Below are 13,424 nucleotides of genomic sequence, written 5' to 3'. Positions count from 1 at the left end.
CAATGTAGGCTGACAAGGGGAAAAAAAAAAACAAACCAACAAACAAAAAAAAAAACAAGAAAAAAAAATTCACAGGGAAGTTAGACAGGCCGTGCAAATGAGAGCTCAGTCACAGAAGAGCTGTCTCCAGGAGACCAAAGTCATGCTCTTTCACATTCTAAGTGATTGGTTTGTGCAGTGAACCAAATCTGAGCAGTTCCAATGTTTGAAAATGTAATGACTTAAGTAGAAATACTAATATACCCTTCAAGGCCATGAAATATTTCCTTGGCCCTAGGAAACGTGTAACTTCTGTGAGCTCATGTAGGTCAATTTGATGGGCCTCTTATAACCTTAAGATTCATCTTGCTCCTTATCTTTCCTCTGCATTAAAATATGTTAATACCAACTTTGGAATCAAATCAATTCTTTTCTTTTTAAATCTGCCTTTTTAAAACTTCCTTTGTATTTGCAGAACTACCAAGGGGTTGTTAAAAATTACCATATTTTCTACCTCTGCATGAAATTAAGCAAAGACCGAAGTACGAAAAGGTCATCGAAACAAGAGACTATAAAAGAAACCTGAGAATAGCGGTACATTGCTAATGATAGCCTAAAATTTAATTTAAAGCCAGTCCTGAAAATGTGTAATGGTTAAGGATTGAGTTTCTATCCTCATCCACATGTTTAAAGAATCGTCTGTATTGGCTATCTCTAACCAAATAAGTGGGAATGGGAGAGGGCGGGGAACAACTCACTAAGAATCTACTCATCTATAGTCCTTTTATCTTTTCATTTAGAAGGGTAAGCTACTGAATATCATATATATGATGCGGTACATAAAATGTGATAAATGCTGCACCTAACACACAAAGTCTACAATAGACCATAGATCTGCAAAGGATTATGATCTATGGATCAGAACTAGCAGAGTTAACATCAACCCAGTTCCTAGCAAACGTTGCTAACTTATGGCCATAGCTATCATTTCAGGCCCAATACCCCCTTTATAAAAGCAAATATTGTGTAGACCCCCTTCCCTTCCAAACGAGGCACTCTATCTTCAACTATAATTTTTAAGTACATTTAAATCAATTTAGAATACTGGAATATATGTTATTGTACATTCATAACTATACTATATTCCTATTCCTACACCCCGCTTAATTATAATAAGTAAGTTAGGATCAGGGAAAGCAATATGAGAAATTATCCCACACGGGAAGTTCAGGAAAAATGAAAGAGCAAAGGCAGAGATGGACTCTAAGCTAATAGCAGACCAGTGTTATCTGCAGACGATCACAGACAAAGGGGGAAAAATACTTAACTGGAGTATGTATAACATGCTAAGATAAATGACAATCTGTCAATGTTGACCAAGAATGAGGAAGTTTGATATTCTTGTGAATAAGCTATTTCTAAACGTACTTATAAAACAATTCAGTGTGTTATGACACGAGTTAAGAGTGCCAATGAAGTGCCCTGGAAACATTTCATCCCAGAGCCAGCCACATGTCCAAAGATGCATTCGGTCTGTGGTGGGAAAGATAAGCGGGCCGGGGCCTCCAGATGAGGGGAGCCGTGTAGCAAGTTGGGGCAAGGACGCAGATGCCAAAGCTGGGCCTGTCCCACAGGGAGCTCAGGAGGGACTCAGCTGCTGCTTTGGGAGGTGGCAGGAGGTGGGGGGAGGGGATAGCCCGACCCTGGCTCCTGAAGCACCCCTCCCCTCCCTTCCTACTTGGGTCCCACACAGCGCCCCTCACTCCATCCTGCCTTGGCCTACCTGTGCCCCACATACACCCCGGTGCTTCCCTCCCCGTTGCCTGACCCCGAGCCTCCCTGCCTGCCTTCGACCATCCCCAGTACCCCCATCGTGCCGTGACCTACCTGCACCTGGGGCTCCATCCTGCTTCCCTGCTGGGGACTGGCCTTCTTGGACATGTGCGTCTCCTGGCAAGCTCTGGAGCCCTGAAGTACCTGAAATAACCGTACGTTCAGGAAAAGAATAAAGCTCAATGATAAAGAAAATCTCTATCATTTTATTCATTGAATCATGTTTTTTATGTTTACATATAAAATATGCATATCTGTGTGCATATGCATGACTAAATTTTGGGGTTTTATGTAATAAAATTACATATTAACATTTAATTTCTTCAAAACATCGAAGCATTGTGGCAAAATGTTAGCATTTAAAAATCTTTCTTCTAAGAAATCAAATCATATACAAATGCTTGAAGTTTCTTTTTCAACTTTCCTTTATCCCATTCCCTTCTTTCTATCCAAAGACATAACTGTTATCCTGAAGTCAGTGTTGTTTTACTTTCCCAGCTTTTTTTTTTTTTTTTTTTTTGCCAGTCCCGCAGCCTGGGGAGGGTGGGTCTCTGGCGAAAGGATGAGGGGCGGGTTCCCCTCCCGATCTCAGAGAAGCTCTCAATAGGGCAGCGGGCTGCCCATCTGCCCTCACCTCAGGCGGCCGCGAACCATTCAAATGGCCCGCACCAAGAGGTACCCGGCGCTCGCGATTGGCTGAGCCGGACCAGCGCCCCTGGGCGGGGCCGGTCCCCTCGCAGCGGCCGCGTGTCCCGCCCCCACGGAGCGGCCGCGCGTCCCGCCCCGCTGGTGCGCATGCGCGCAGTCCCCAGAGGAAAGAGTCTGCGCACACCCCCGCCCGGCCTCCGACTGGCGCCGCGGCTCCCTCCCCTGTCCGCGGAGGCTTGTCGGCTGGGCGAGACAGCAAGAGCTGCGGCCGGCAGGGCGCCGTGCGGACCCAAGGCGACTGCGGTGGCGCCGGCGTGTGGAAAATGCCACCAGGCGGCGCTTCGGTTCGTTGCTCGTGTGACGGCCGTTCCCCGCCCCCCACCCCTGAACCCCCTGCTACCGCCGGGGAAGAACCGACCCGCGCAGGGAGTACCGCACCGAGACGCCTCGGCGGGAACGAGGCCGACGGCCGGCTGTGCCGGTTGCGCCCCTGAGGTGAGTGGGGGCGGCGGCGGCGGCGGCGGCGAGGCGCGGGGCGCGGGAAGGACGGGGGTTGCGGCGGCTGCCACCCCGGGTCCCCGCGGCGGAGGGAGGCTGCGCGGGCCTCTGCGGGGCGGGGAGGGCCGGCGCCGTCAGTGTTTAGTCTCAGCTATTCTGATGTCTAGTTTTGTGCCCTTTGCTATGTCCAATCCTATATGAATTTCTGTTTTTATCTGATCGAATGGGAATAGCCCAGTGGTTCTCCAATTGGCTGGACATTCAAATTGCTTGGAAAACTTTTTAAAAACATAGGGGCCTGCAGCCTTCCCCAGACAAGTTAATTCAGAATTTCTGAAGGTGGAGCTGAGGCATTAGTATTTTCTTAAGCTCCCTGTGTGATTATAATGAGTCCAACAATCACTCCCAACTCTAAAAAGTTCTGACATTTTATAAAACTTGCCGATTGAGAACCTCAGTATGTGTTTCAAATGAGTTTAGAGGAGAGAATTTCCAGTGTTAGGTGTTGGTGTTTGTTCTATCAGTTGCATTCACAATGTAGGCTGACAAGGGTGAAAAAAAAAAAAAACAAGAAAAAAAAATTAACAGGGAAGGTAGACAGGCCGTGGAAACGAGAGCTCAATCACAGAAGAGCTGTCTCCAGGAGACCAAAGTCATGCTCTTTAACATTCTAAGTGATTGGTTTGAGCAGTGAACCAAATCTGAGCAGTTCCAATGTTTGAAAATGTAATGACTTACATAGAAATACTAATATACCCTTCAAGGTCATGAAACAGTTCCTTGGCCTGAGGAAACATGTAACTTCTGTGAGCTCATGTAGGTCAATTTGATGGGCCTCTTATAACCTTAAGATTCATCTTGATCCTTATATGCATTAAAATATGTTAATACCAGCTTTGGAATCAAATCAATTCTTTTCTTTTAAATCTGTCTTTTTGAAACTTCCTTTGTATTTGCAGAATTACCAAGGAGTTGTTAAAAATTACCGTATTTTCTACCTCTGAATGAAATTAAGCAAAGACCGAAGTACGAAAGGTCATCGAAACAAGAGACTATAAAAGAAACCTGAGAATAGCGGTACACTGCTAATGATAGCCTAAAATTTAATTTAAAGTCAGTCCTGAAACTGTGTAATGGTTAAGGATTGAGTTTCTATCCTCATCCACATGTTTAAAGAATCTTCTGTATTGGCTATCTCTAACCAAATTAGTGGGAATGGGAGAGGGCGGGGAACAACTCACTAAGAATCTACTCATCTATAGTCCTTTTATCTTTTCATTTAGAAGGCTAAGCTTCTGAATGTCATATATATAATGCGGTACATAAAATGTGATAAATGCTGCACCTAACACACAAAGTCTACAATAGACCATATATCTACAAAGGACTATGATCTATGGATCAGAACTAGCAGAGTTAACATCAACCCAGTTCCTAGCAAACGTTGCTAACTTATGGCCATAGCTATCATTTCAGACCCAATACCCCCTTTATAAAAGCAAATATTCTGTAGACCCTCTTCCCTTCCAAATGAGGCACTCTATCTTCAACTATAATTTTTAAGTAAATTTAAATCAATTTAGAATAATGGAATATATGTTATTGTACATTCATAACTATACTATATTCCTATTCCTACACCCCTCTTAATTATAATAAGTAAGTTAGGATCAGGGAAAGCAATATGAGAAATTATCCCACACGGGAAGTTCAGGAAAAATGAAAGAGCAAGGCAGAGATGGACTCTCAGCTACTAGCAGGCCAGTTTTCTCTGTAGACGATCACAGACAAAGGGGGAAAAATACTTGACTGGAGTATGTATAACATGCTAAGATAAATTACAATCTGTCAATGTTGACCAAGAGTGAGGAAGTTTGATATTCTTGTGAATGAGCTATTTATAAACGTACTTATAAAACAATTCAGTGTGTTATGACACGAGTTAAGAGTGCCAATGAAGTGCCCTGGAAACATTTCACCCCAGAGCCAGCCACATGTCCAAAGATGCATTCGGTCTGTGGTGGGAAAGAAAAGTGGGCCAGGGGCTCCAGATGAGGGGAGCCGTGTAGCAACTTGGGGCAAGGACGCAGATGCCAAAGCTGGGCCTGTCAGACAGGGAGCTCAGGAGGGACTCAGCTGCTGCTTTGGGAGGTGGCAGGAGGTGGGGGGAGGGGATAGCCCGACCCTGGCTCCTGAAGCACCCCTCCACTCCCTTCCTACTTGGGTCCCACACAGCGCCCCTCACTCCATCCTGCCTTGGCCTACCTGTGCCTCACATACACCCCGGTGCTTCCCTCCCCGTTGCCTGACCCCGAGCCTCCCTGCCTGCCTTCGACCATCCCCAGTACCCCCATCGTGCCGTGACCTACCTGCACCTGAGGCTCCATCCTGCTTCCCTGCTGGGGACTGGCCTTCTTGGACATGTGCGTCTCCTGGCAAGCTCTTGAGCCCTGAAATACCTGAAATAACCGTAAGTTCAGGAAAAGAATAAAACTCAATGATAAAGAAAATCTCTATCATTTTATTCATTGAATCATGTTGTTTATGTTTACATATAAAATATGCATATCTGTGTGCATATGCATGGCTATATTTTGGGGTTTTATGTAATAAAATTACATATTAACATTTTATTTCTTCAAAACATTGAAGCATTGTGGCAAAACGTTAGCATTTAAAAATCTTTCTTTTAAGAAATCAAATCATATACAAATGCTTGAAGTTTCTTTTTCACCTTTCCTTTATCCCATTCCCTTCTTTGCATCCAAAGAGGTAACCGTTATCCTGAAGTCAGTGTTGTTTCACTTTCCCAGCTGTTTTTTTTTTCACCAGTCCCGCGGCCTGGGGAGGGTGGGGCTCCGGCGAAAGGACGAGGGGCGGGTTCCCCTCCCAATCTCAGAGAAGCTCCCAAAAGGGCAGCGGTGTGCCCACCTGCTGCCACCTCGTGCGGCCGCGAACCATTCAAATCGCTGGCGCCAAGAGGTACCCGGCGCTCGCGATTGGCTGAGCCGGACCAGCGCCCCTGGGCGGGGCCGGCCCCCTCGCAGCGGCCGCGTGTCCCGCCCCCACGCAGGGTCCCAGACTGGGACAAGAAGCCTGCCAAGGCCTCGAGCGGCGGGGCCAAGGGCCGGGGTGGGTGGCGTCTCTAATTCTAGTCGTCACACCCCTGCCTGTGTCCATGTGGAAGACCAAGCACCCGACAGGCGATGGGGCCTGCGGCCAGCTTCTCCCGCGCAGCCCTCACCCCTGCGTGCAGTCTCAGGACAGTGGGAGGAACTGAGAGCAAGTTAGGGTTGTCGGGCGCTGTTTCCCCAGAACCCGAGTGGAAGTGGGGGCTGGCAGCCTGTGGAGCTGTGGGCCCCCTGGGCGGACCCTGGGGAGCGGACTCCCTCCGAGAGCATGCTCTGGCCCTGGCTGGGGGGCTGGCAGGTGCCCGGAAGTATGAAACTCCTCAGGGGCTTCCCGGGGGCTCTGGGCTCAGAAGAGGGTGGCCTGGCTTCCACTGCTGCTCGGAGCCGGCCCTCAGCCTGGGGAGGAAGTCACCAGCTCTCGGGGTTACGTCCCCAAAGTGCCTGGATCTGAGGGGTTAAACAGGCGAGAGAACAGCTCTGTCCAGCTTTTTATTCAAAATTCTTCTACTCAATTAAGGAGATCATAAAAATGCTAAGCATGTCCCTTTCTTCCCGGGAGCTCAATGGACCGACCCATTGTGGTTTCATATGGGGAGCCCGTGGCCTGGGGGGCTGCCGAGGCCCTGAATTGGCCTTTGTGCCAGACTGAGCTCATGGCCGGGCTGCGCTGTGGCCAGATGCCCGGTCCAATCCCCTCCCTGCTCCGTTGGCAAGAGTCCCCGTGACCGTGGCCCTCATCCTGCCCACAGACTCTGCGGAGTGCTTGTCAAGGGCCCTGTTCTGGAACGTTCTCAGCAGACCCTCCTATGGGTCTGCGTGAGCTCAGCCCGTCATCCCAGGGCGGAGGGCTGGCCTGCCCCATTTTGGACTGGCACTCAGAAGAGGCAGGTGTGGCTGGCATTTGCCTGGCGGTTCCTGCCTGGGGGGGCCTGGGGAACAGTCCTGGGCAGAGGGCACCTCCTTGCTAGCCCTGCTGGGCACACAGAGGGTGGTGGAGTTACTGTGGTCGTCATTCTGAGCCACAAATTTAAGAACATTTCTTCTGGGCCGTCCCCCCACCTCAAAATAGCTGATATGCGGCCTGGGCATTGATTTTTTCCAGCTGAACCCCAGGAGCGGAGCTTCCTCTGTTTCCTGGGTGTTTTGTATGGACCCCTACTTGTTCTGTCGGGGGTGCCACTTCTCCCGAGGGAAGAAAGCCACCAGAGGTTCTGTTGTAACCTCTGGAATGTGCCTTTTCCTGGAAAGGCTGCAGTGAAATTTCAGGGAGGTGGAGGAGGGGAAAGGCCCCGGGGCTGTTTTCAGGCACAGCTGGTCACATGACTGTGGCACTTAGGGCCTTGGCATTTTTTAAAGGTGGACATAGAACTGGCGGGAGGTCAGGGCTCTCAGCCTCTGCTCCCCATCCTTAAACGCAGCAGCTGCAGGGAGACAGGTGGTGAGGGAGTGTCTTCTGCAGCCTGGCGGTGCCCTGGTGGGTGTGAGCTCCTGTCTGCTTCAGGAAACAGTGAGTCCAGCCCAGACCTCAGGCTGCCCTCCACATGTGGCCCCCGTGTCCCAGGCGGCCTGGCCTCTGGGGAAGGGGCTGGGAGCCGGGAGCCGCCCGGAGCAGCCCCAGCTGGCCATCTCTGCCCCCCACGAGTCTGGGCTGCTTGTCTCCACCCCCGTGGGGTGGAGTCACGACTTAGAAAGGCAGAGCTAGTGAGGTTGTCACAGTGGAAAAAAATACGACTTCTGTGAGTGAGATTCCCTTACTTAAAGAATAACAGTCATACACGTTCAGCCCCAGATCTGGAAAACAGCCTGTGACCCAGACCCTGCTCCGTCCGGTCCCCAGTGCAGGTGGGAGAGGCTGCCGGTCCCTCCGCCGTGTCAGGGTCACCCCAGGCCCGGTCCCTCCGCCCCTCCCCACATGCTGTGTGCAAGCCCCCACCTGGGGGCCCCGTCCCGCCCGCGGGGCTGGGGGCAGCCCCACGGAGAAGTGCAGAAGGAACCCCGTGTCTCGCCAGGCCAGGAGGTTGGGGCTGGAGTCGGTGCGTACGGGGCTGGGACAGGGCGTTTCCCAAGATGAGACAGGCTTCCTGCTCTCCCGGGTTTGTGTCCCGGGCCCTGACCCGCTGCAGACAGGGCTGCAGGCTCCACAGAAAGGCGGTGTTACAGCTGCCGTTCTGCACTGCATTACGCTTCAGATTGCTAGTTGTCTTTCTATAAAAGGTGCAGGTCTGTGAAGGAAGCTCTGGGCTCTGCTCCTCTCTGGGCACCATCAGGGTTGCCTGAGGTTACCACCGCCCTGACCCATCGCTCTTTCTTCCTGTGTCATCAGTGGAAGGCCTGCGAGAGCCAGGCTTCAACCCAGAGGCAAGGCAGGGAGGGATGTTCTTGTTAAGTGACAGTCAGCGCTCACCTGGGGCGGGTGGAGAGCGCGGGGCCAGGCTCAGCCCTTGGCCCTGACCAACAGGTGACCGCCACACCGAAAAGGGGCTCACAGCCCCACCTAGGTGGGAACCGCTGACCAGAGCAGCCACATCTTCCCCAACCACCGGATGGAGGGCCACCCGTGGCCACATCTTTACCGTTCCCTGGGGCAGAGAGGGAAATTTGTAGTAAACATGCAGTGACTTTGGGGTCACATGCGCAGACTTGGAAAGTGCGATCAGAAACTTCTTTCCTTCTGTTGAAAGTTGACAGTGTCCTTTCTAATATCGCAAGAAATGCCAGGCCGGGAGACGGCCCAGGTGGCCTCCCTTGGTGCTGGGCGCCACTGCTTGTGGGGACATGCGGTCTGGGCGTGTGTGCCTGTTTCCTGGTGGGGGTGTCACGGGGGCTTTGCAGGTGCTGTGGGGTTGACGGGGGTCATATGTGTACTATGTGTGTGTACATGAAAGCCGCACCTCTGTCTGGTGACCCTGCAGACCCCGGCCATCACCGGGTGTGGCCGTCGGAGAGGCAGGCCATGGTCCCCGCTGCGCACACACTCACACCTCTTTCCCTCCTGCAGCCATCGCCATGCTGAAGGACAAGGAGCCCAGGGCCTTCATCGTCAGGGACAGCCACTCCTTCCGGGGCGCCTACGGGCTGGCCATGAAGGTGGCCATGCCCCCGCCCTCCGTCCTGCAGCTGAACAAGAAAGGTGGGTCCCGGACGGCTCTGCTCAGCCCCACCTGCTGCTTAACCTTCCCGCCCATGCGGCCCTGGGGACAGGAACAGCCCTCACGGGTCTTCTCAGCATTTCCTGTCTCGGCTCTGTTTTAGGAAGTGCTGCCCAGCTCAAGAACGGAGGTTAATTGTCAGCTTTATTTTTCTGATTGCTCTGAGCAGGTGACCCAGCCCATGGGTCAGATGCCGGACACGGTGCCCACTCTCAGCCTGTCTGCCTCAGTCCCTCTGACTTCCGAGCGTAAACGTCTAATAAGTTCCCCTGTCTTCTCCCTGGCTCTCTGTCCAGTGCACACAAGCACACGTGTCCTCCCCTCTTACACCAGAGGCGGCTCACCACATGCCTGGCCTTCGTTCCTCCTCCCAGCCGAGCGTTCTGGTGGATTGAACGCGAGCCGGTGCGGGCCTGGTGTCACCAGGTCACCCCTCGGGGGAGAGGACGGAGCCTTCCGCCCTCCGGGCCAGGGCTTCGGCCGGTGCCGAGGGCCAGCGGGTACCACGTGGTTCACTCGGGCCTCTTGCTCTGTAACGGGCGCTCCGTGGCTTGACATCGTCAGGCCCAGGGAAGTGCGTGGTGCCTGCGCACAAGGCGAGCGTTGTCCTGCACCTGGTGGGTGTGCAGTGGACCCAGGCCGCGGGACTGTGGGGAGCCCGCCATGCCCTTCCCTCCCCGGGCATCGTAACCCAGCACCACTGTTCCTTCGGGGCCCCAGGTCCCCCGGCTCCGCCCCGCGAGGCCCGTCCAGCTGGCCCCGTGTCCTGTTGGTGGCCCCCCGGGAGCCTGCAAGCCACCAGCTCCCGGGAACAGCAGACACGCTGTGCTCGGCCTGGCCTCTTCCCAAGAACCCTGGTTCTCTGCCGGGAGCAGTGCCTAGAAACCGAGCTCCAATCACCAGGTTGCCCTTCGCTTCTGACTCTTGGCTTCCCTCCAGACCAGAGCTGGGGAAGACACCATTTTTAAAAATTCCTGAACTAAAGCTGATGCCACCAGCTCGCATACAGGGTCACGAGGTCCTTCCTCGCCTTCTCCCTCGGGGACAGGCTTGGCTTCCAGCAAATCAGTTTACGTCCTCCCTTCTCTGACCCCTAACACTTACTCTCATTTTTCTTTTTCTGTCACCCTCCTCTTTGCCTTTTTTTTTCTTATCGTTATGCTGCAAACGCTAAAGAATGGGAGTTTTTTTTTTTTATGGGAGTTTTTTTTTACCTCTCTTTCCCCCTAAACGGAGATTGTGGATGTCAGCACGTCACATGGCTCTTCCGGGGGGCACCTGGGCTCGCCTGGGGGCAGCGGGCATCAGAATAAGCAGGTTCTGAAGCCCCGGTGTTTAAAAAAGGTGCCGCTGCCCGCTTCCCTCAGACTCATGCCCAGCACCCAGTCCTTGGGTGAACTCTTTGCTTAAAGCTTCCTGGTGGAAAAGCGCCTGGAGTGAGTTACACCCTGCGGAATGTGAGACTCGGTGGCCCAGGGGTTATCAGGACGCAGGTGGTGGATGTGTGCACAGCAGCGGGGAGGGGCTGGGAAGGGGTGAGCCCGGGGCCGTGGTTGGAAGTGAGGGAGGGAGATGCTGTGTGCACACCAGCCAGGAGAGGGGAGCCTGGGACGGGAAGGAAGGAAGGAAGGAGGGACCACCACACACTCACTCCTGAGTGGAAACCAGGGCTTCTGGAGCTCAGGAGCTGCGTCGGCTTGACTGGGGGATGCAGGCGCTGGGCTGCAGGGAAACCCGTGGCTGACAGTTACAGCAGGAGTCTGGAGGCAGGAGTCAGAGCCCCGCAGCTGCCCAGCTCCTCTGTCTCCGCTGAGGCTTTTAAAGCGAGGCCACCTTTACCCCTCCTGCGTGCATCGCCTTTCAGGGAACACAGACGGTGGTGTGTAACTGTCCCCTCCAGGTGTGCAACCCGCCCATCTCTCAGGCTGACCTGCCTCAGCCTTGAGGCAGAGGCCACAAATAGGGGCTCTTGCAGGGGCAGACATCGGGGCTCACCGGCTTCGCCCGGCCCCTGGATGTGGCATTTGGATTTCAGAGCCCAGGGACAGATCTGAGAGGAGAGCTGGCCAAACCCGGAAAGAGGCCCACGGGTCCCCATGCCCCACTGGTTTCCCGGGGAGTGGGCAGCCATGGCCGCACGGCTGGGTTCCCGCAGTCACTTCGTGCCCTGGAACCCTTCCTGCCGGCTACCTGTCCCGCGCAGTGCCGGCACTCAGATGGCTGATGCCGTCTCTGTGTGTAACATGCGTCACGGGAGCCAGCTGGTCCTGCGTCAGAAGCATGAGTGGTCATGCAGGCTCGTCCCCACGGAGGACCAGGAGCGCCGTGCTGGTCAGCGCAGGGTGGCGGCTCCTGTCCCTTCTGCTCATCTGTGCTTTCCCTCCCTGGACCACCTGCCGTTCCCTGGCGTTTCATGCTGTGCTTTCTCTCTGGGCTCGTGGGCCGGGTGAACGCAGCCCTCCGGGGGCTCCTGCAGCTGGCTCGGGGCTCAGTTACCCAGGAGACTGGCACCACCCGGCTCTTTCCCGCAATGAGTTCTGGGGCATCATGCAGGGTCTGGGTCTCCCTGGCCTCTCGCTCAGGAGGGGAAGGAGCTGGAGTCCACATCACTGGCTCTTAGCTGCTTGTCCGGGTCCCTGGGGACGGTTCTGCAGGATGTTGCAAACGGTCCCCCGGGGACTCCCCAGCTCCAGGCATGGTCACTGGAGGCGTTCTGGCCGCCCATCCAGGCCATGACCCCCCCCAGCTCAGCTGCCTCCCGCGGGGCCGAGCTCTCCTTCCCATGTCCCCACCTTCCCAGGCGCTCGGTCTGTAAAACTTCTCTTCCTTTTGAATCTCTTGCCCCAGCTGGAGACTTGGCCAACGAACTGGTCCGGCATTTCTTGATCGAGTGCACCCCGAAGGGAGTGCAGTTGAAAGGATGCCCCAACGAGCCGTATTTCGGTGAGTGGCCGAGAGCCCGTGGTCGGCGTCCTGAACCCACAAGCCCGTTCATAGTGGGAGCTGCCTCGGATCCCGCAGGCGGTGTGGCCAGTCCTTTACAGATGGGCGGGGGGTGTCTCTGCCAAGAACCAGCCGCAGTCCCCTTCCCCCGACCCTTCCCCACCTGCCACGCTCCTCAGTTATTGAGGCTTTGCCCAGAGCCCCCCAGTAACAGAGCGTGCGCGCTGCTGAAGATAGAAGGGCCCCCTTTCAGAAGGTGCAGTGTGCTAATGCCTCTTTTGTCTTCGCCCGTCCGCAGGGAGCCTGACGGACTTGGTGTGCCAGCATTCCATCACGCCCCTGGCTCTGCCCTGCAAACTGCTCATTCCAGACAGAGGTACGCTGCCGGCTGCCCCAGGGCCGCTCTGGTTGGCTGGGTGGGCTCGCCCGCCCGCACAGATGCAGTGAGAACTATCAGACCGGAAGTTCCTTCTGCTCCCACGCTGGGGGTCCGCCCTGAGTAGCCCACCCCAGTCACGTAAGAGGTGGTCCCTCTGCACACACAGCCCTCGGTCGTATCTTCACATCGTGGGCTTTGGGAACAGTTTCAGTGGAGCAGAGACCCGTGGCTCAAAATTACAACATGCCTGGACTCAGGGACCTTCAGGGCCATTTACGTGTGAGTTTTATAATTCTGCACGATCACCAGCTGTTGATATTGTTGGCCAGAGGTGTGGGAAGGGCTCGGCTCTTTCCCTTGGTGTCTGTCTGAAAACACCCACAACACAGATTTAACACAAAGTGGCGTCCACTTCCCCGGACAGCCTCGAGGTCACAAATTGCATCATGGTCCAGAAAGACGATTCGTTTAAAATACAGGCAAAGCTGACTTGCTTTCTAAGATGCAGTTGTTCGTCTCCATTCACCCAGAGACGAGGAGGGTGTTTCACTGGGCTGCACCTGCCCCGGACATGGTGATGGTTTCTCCAGGCTGGGCTGTTTTCGCCTGGGGAGACCCCTCTCTCCGCGAGCTCAGTCACGGGCTTCCCCGCTGTCACGAGGGTTCTTGCCGGCGAGCCGGACCCATGTCTGTGTTTTCTTGCTCCTCCCGGCAGATCCGTTGGAGGAAATAACAGAAAGCTCTCCCCAGACCATGGCCAACTCCGCGACGGAGCTGCTGAAGCAGGGGGCAGGTGGGTCCCTGCTGCGTCCCCCAAACCTCCCGGTCCTGGGCACTGCCGGGCTCCTTTCCTCCCCGTGCATC

At 54.4% G+C, this 13,424-nt stretch overlaps 1 protein-coding gene across 1 annotated transcript; it reads left to right on the top strand.

The window, feature by feature from the left end:
* The first annotated feature begins 6,318 nt into the window (after positions 1–6,318).
* On the top strand, positions 6,319–13,032 carry LOC141576713 (tensin-3-like). Its single transcript, XM_074360134.1, has 3 exons — positions 6,319–9,219; positions 12,086–12,181; positions 12,480–13,032. Exons 1-3 carry the CDS (start codon positions 9,096–9,098, stop codon positions 12,626–12,628), a joined length of 369 nt encoding a protein of 122 aa, XP_074216235.1. The 5' UTR covers positions 6,319–9,095; the 3' UTR covers positions 12,629–13,032.
* The last annotated feature ends 392 nt before the right edge of the window (positions 13,033–13,424 follow it).

Source organism: Camelus bactrianus, unplaced genomic scaffold (genome assembly GCF_048773025.1).
Source record: "Camelus bactrianus isolate YW-2024 breed Bactrian camel unplaced genomic scaffold, ASM4877302v1 HiC_scaffold_23, whole genome shotgun sequence".
NCBI classification, from domain to species: domain Eukaryota; kingdom Metazoa; phylum Chordata; class Mammalia; order Artiodactyla; family Camelidae; genus Camelus; species Camelus bactrianus.
This window is presented reverse-complemented; position numbering and strand designations above follow the sequence as displayed.

Coding starts and splice junctions, on each gene's coding strand:
- LOC141576713 (XM_074360134.1), top strand. CDS start 9,096: ATGCTGAAGGACAAGGAGCCCAGGGCCTTCATCGTCAGGGACAGCCAC. Junction 9,220..12,085: donor CCTGCAGCTGAACAAGAAAG/GTGGGTCCCGGA, acceptor CTCTTGCCCCAG/CTGGAGACTTGGCCAACGAA. Junction 12,182..12,479: donor CCCCAACGAGCCGTATTTCG/GTGAGTGGCCGA, acceptor GCCCGTCCGCAG/GGAGCCTGACGGACTTGGTG.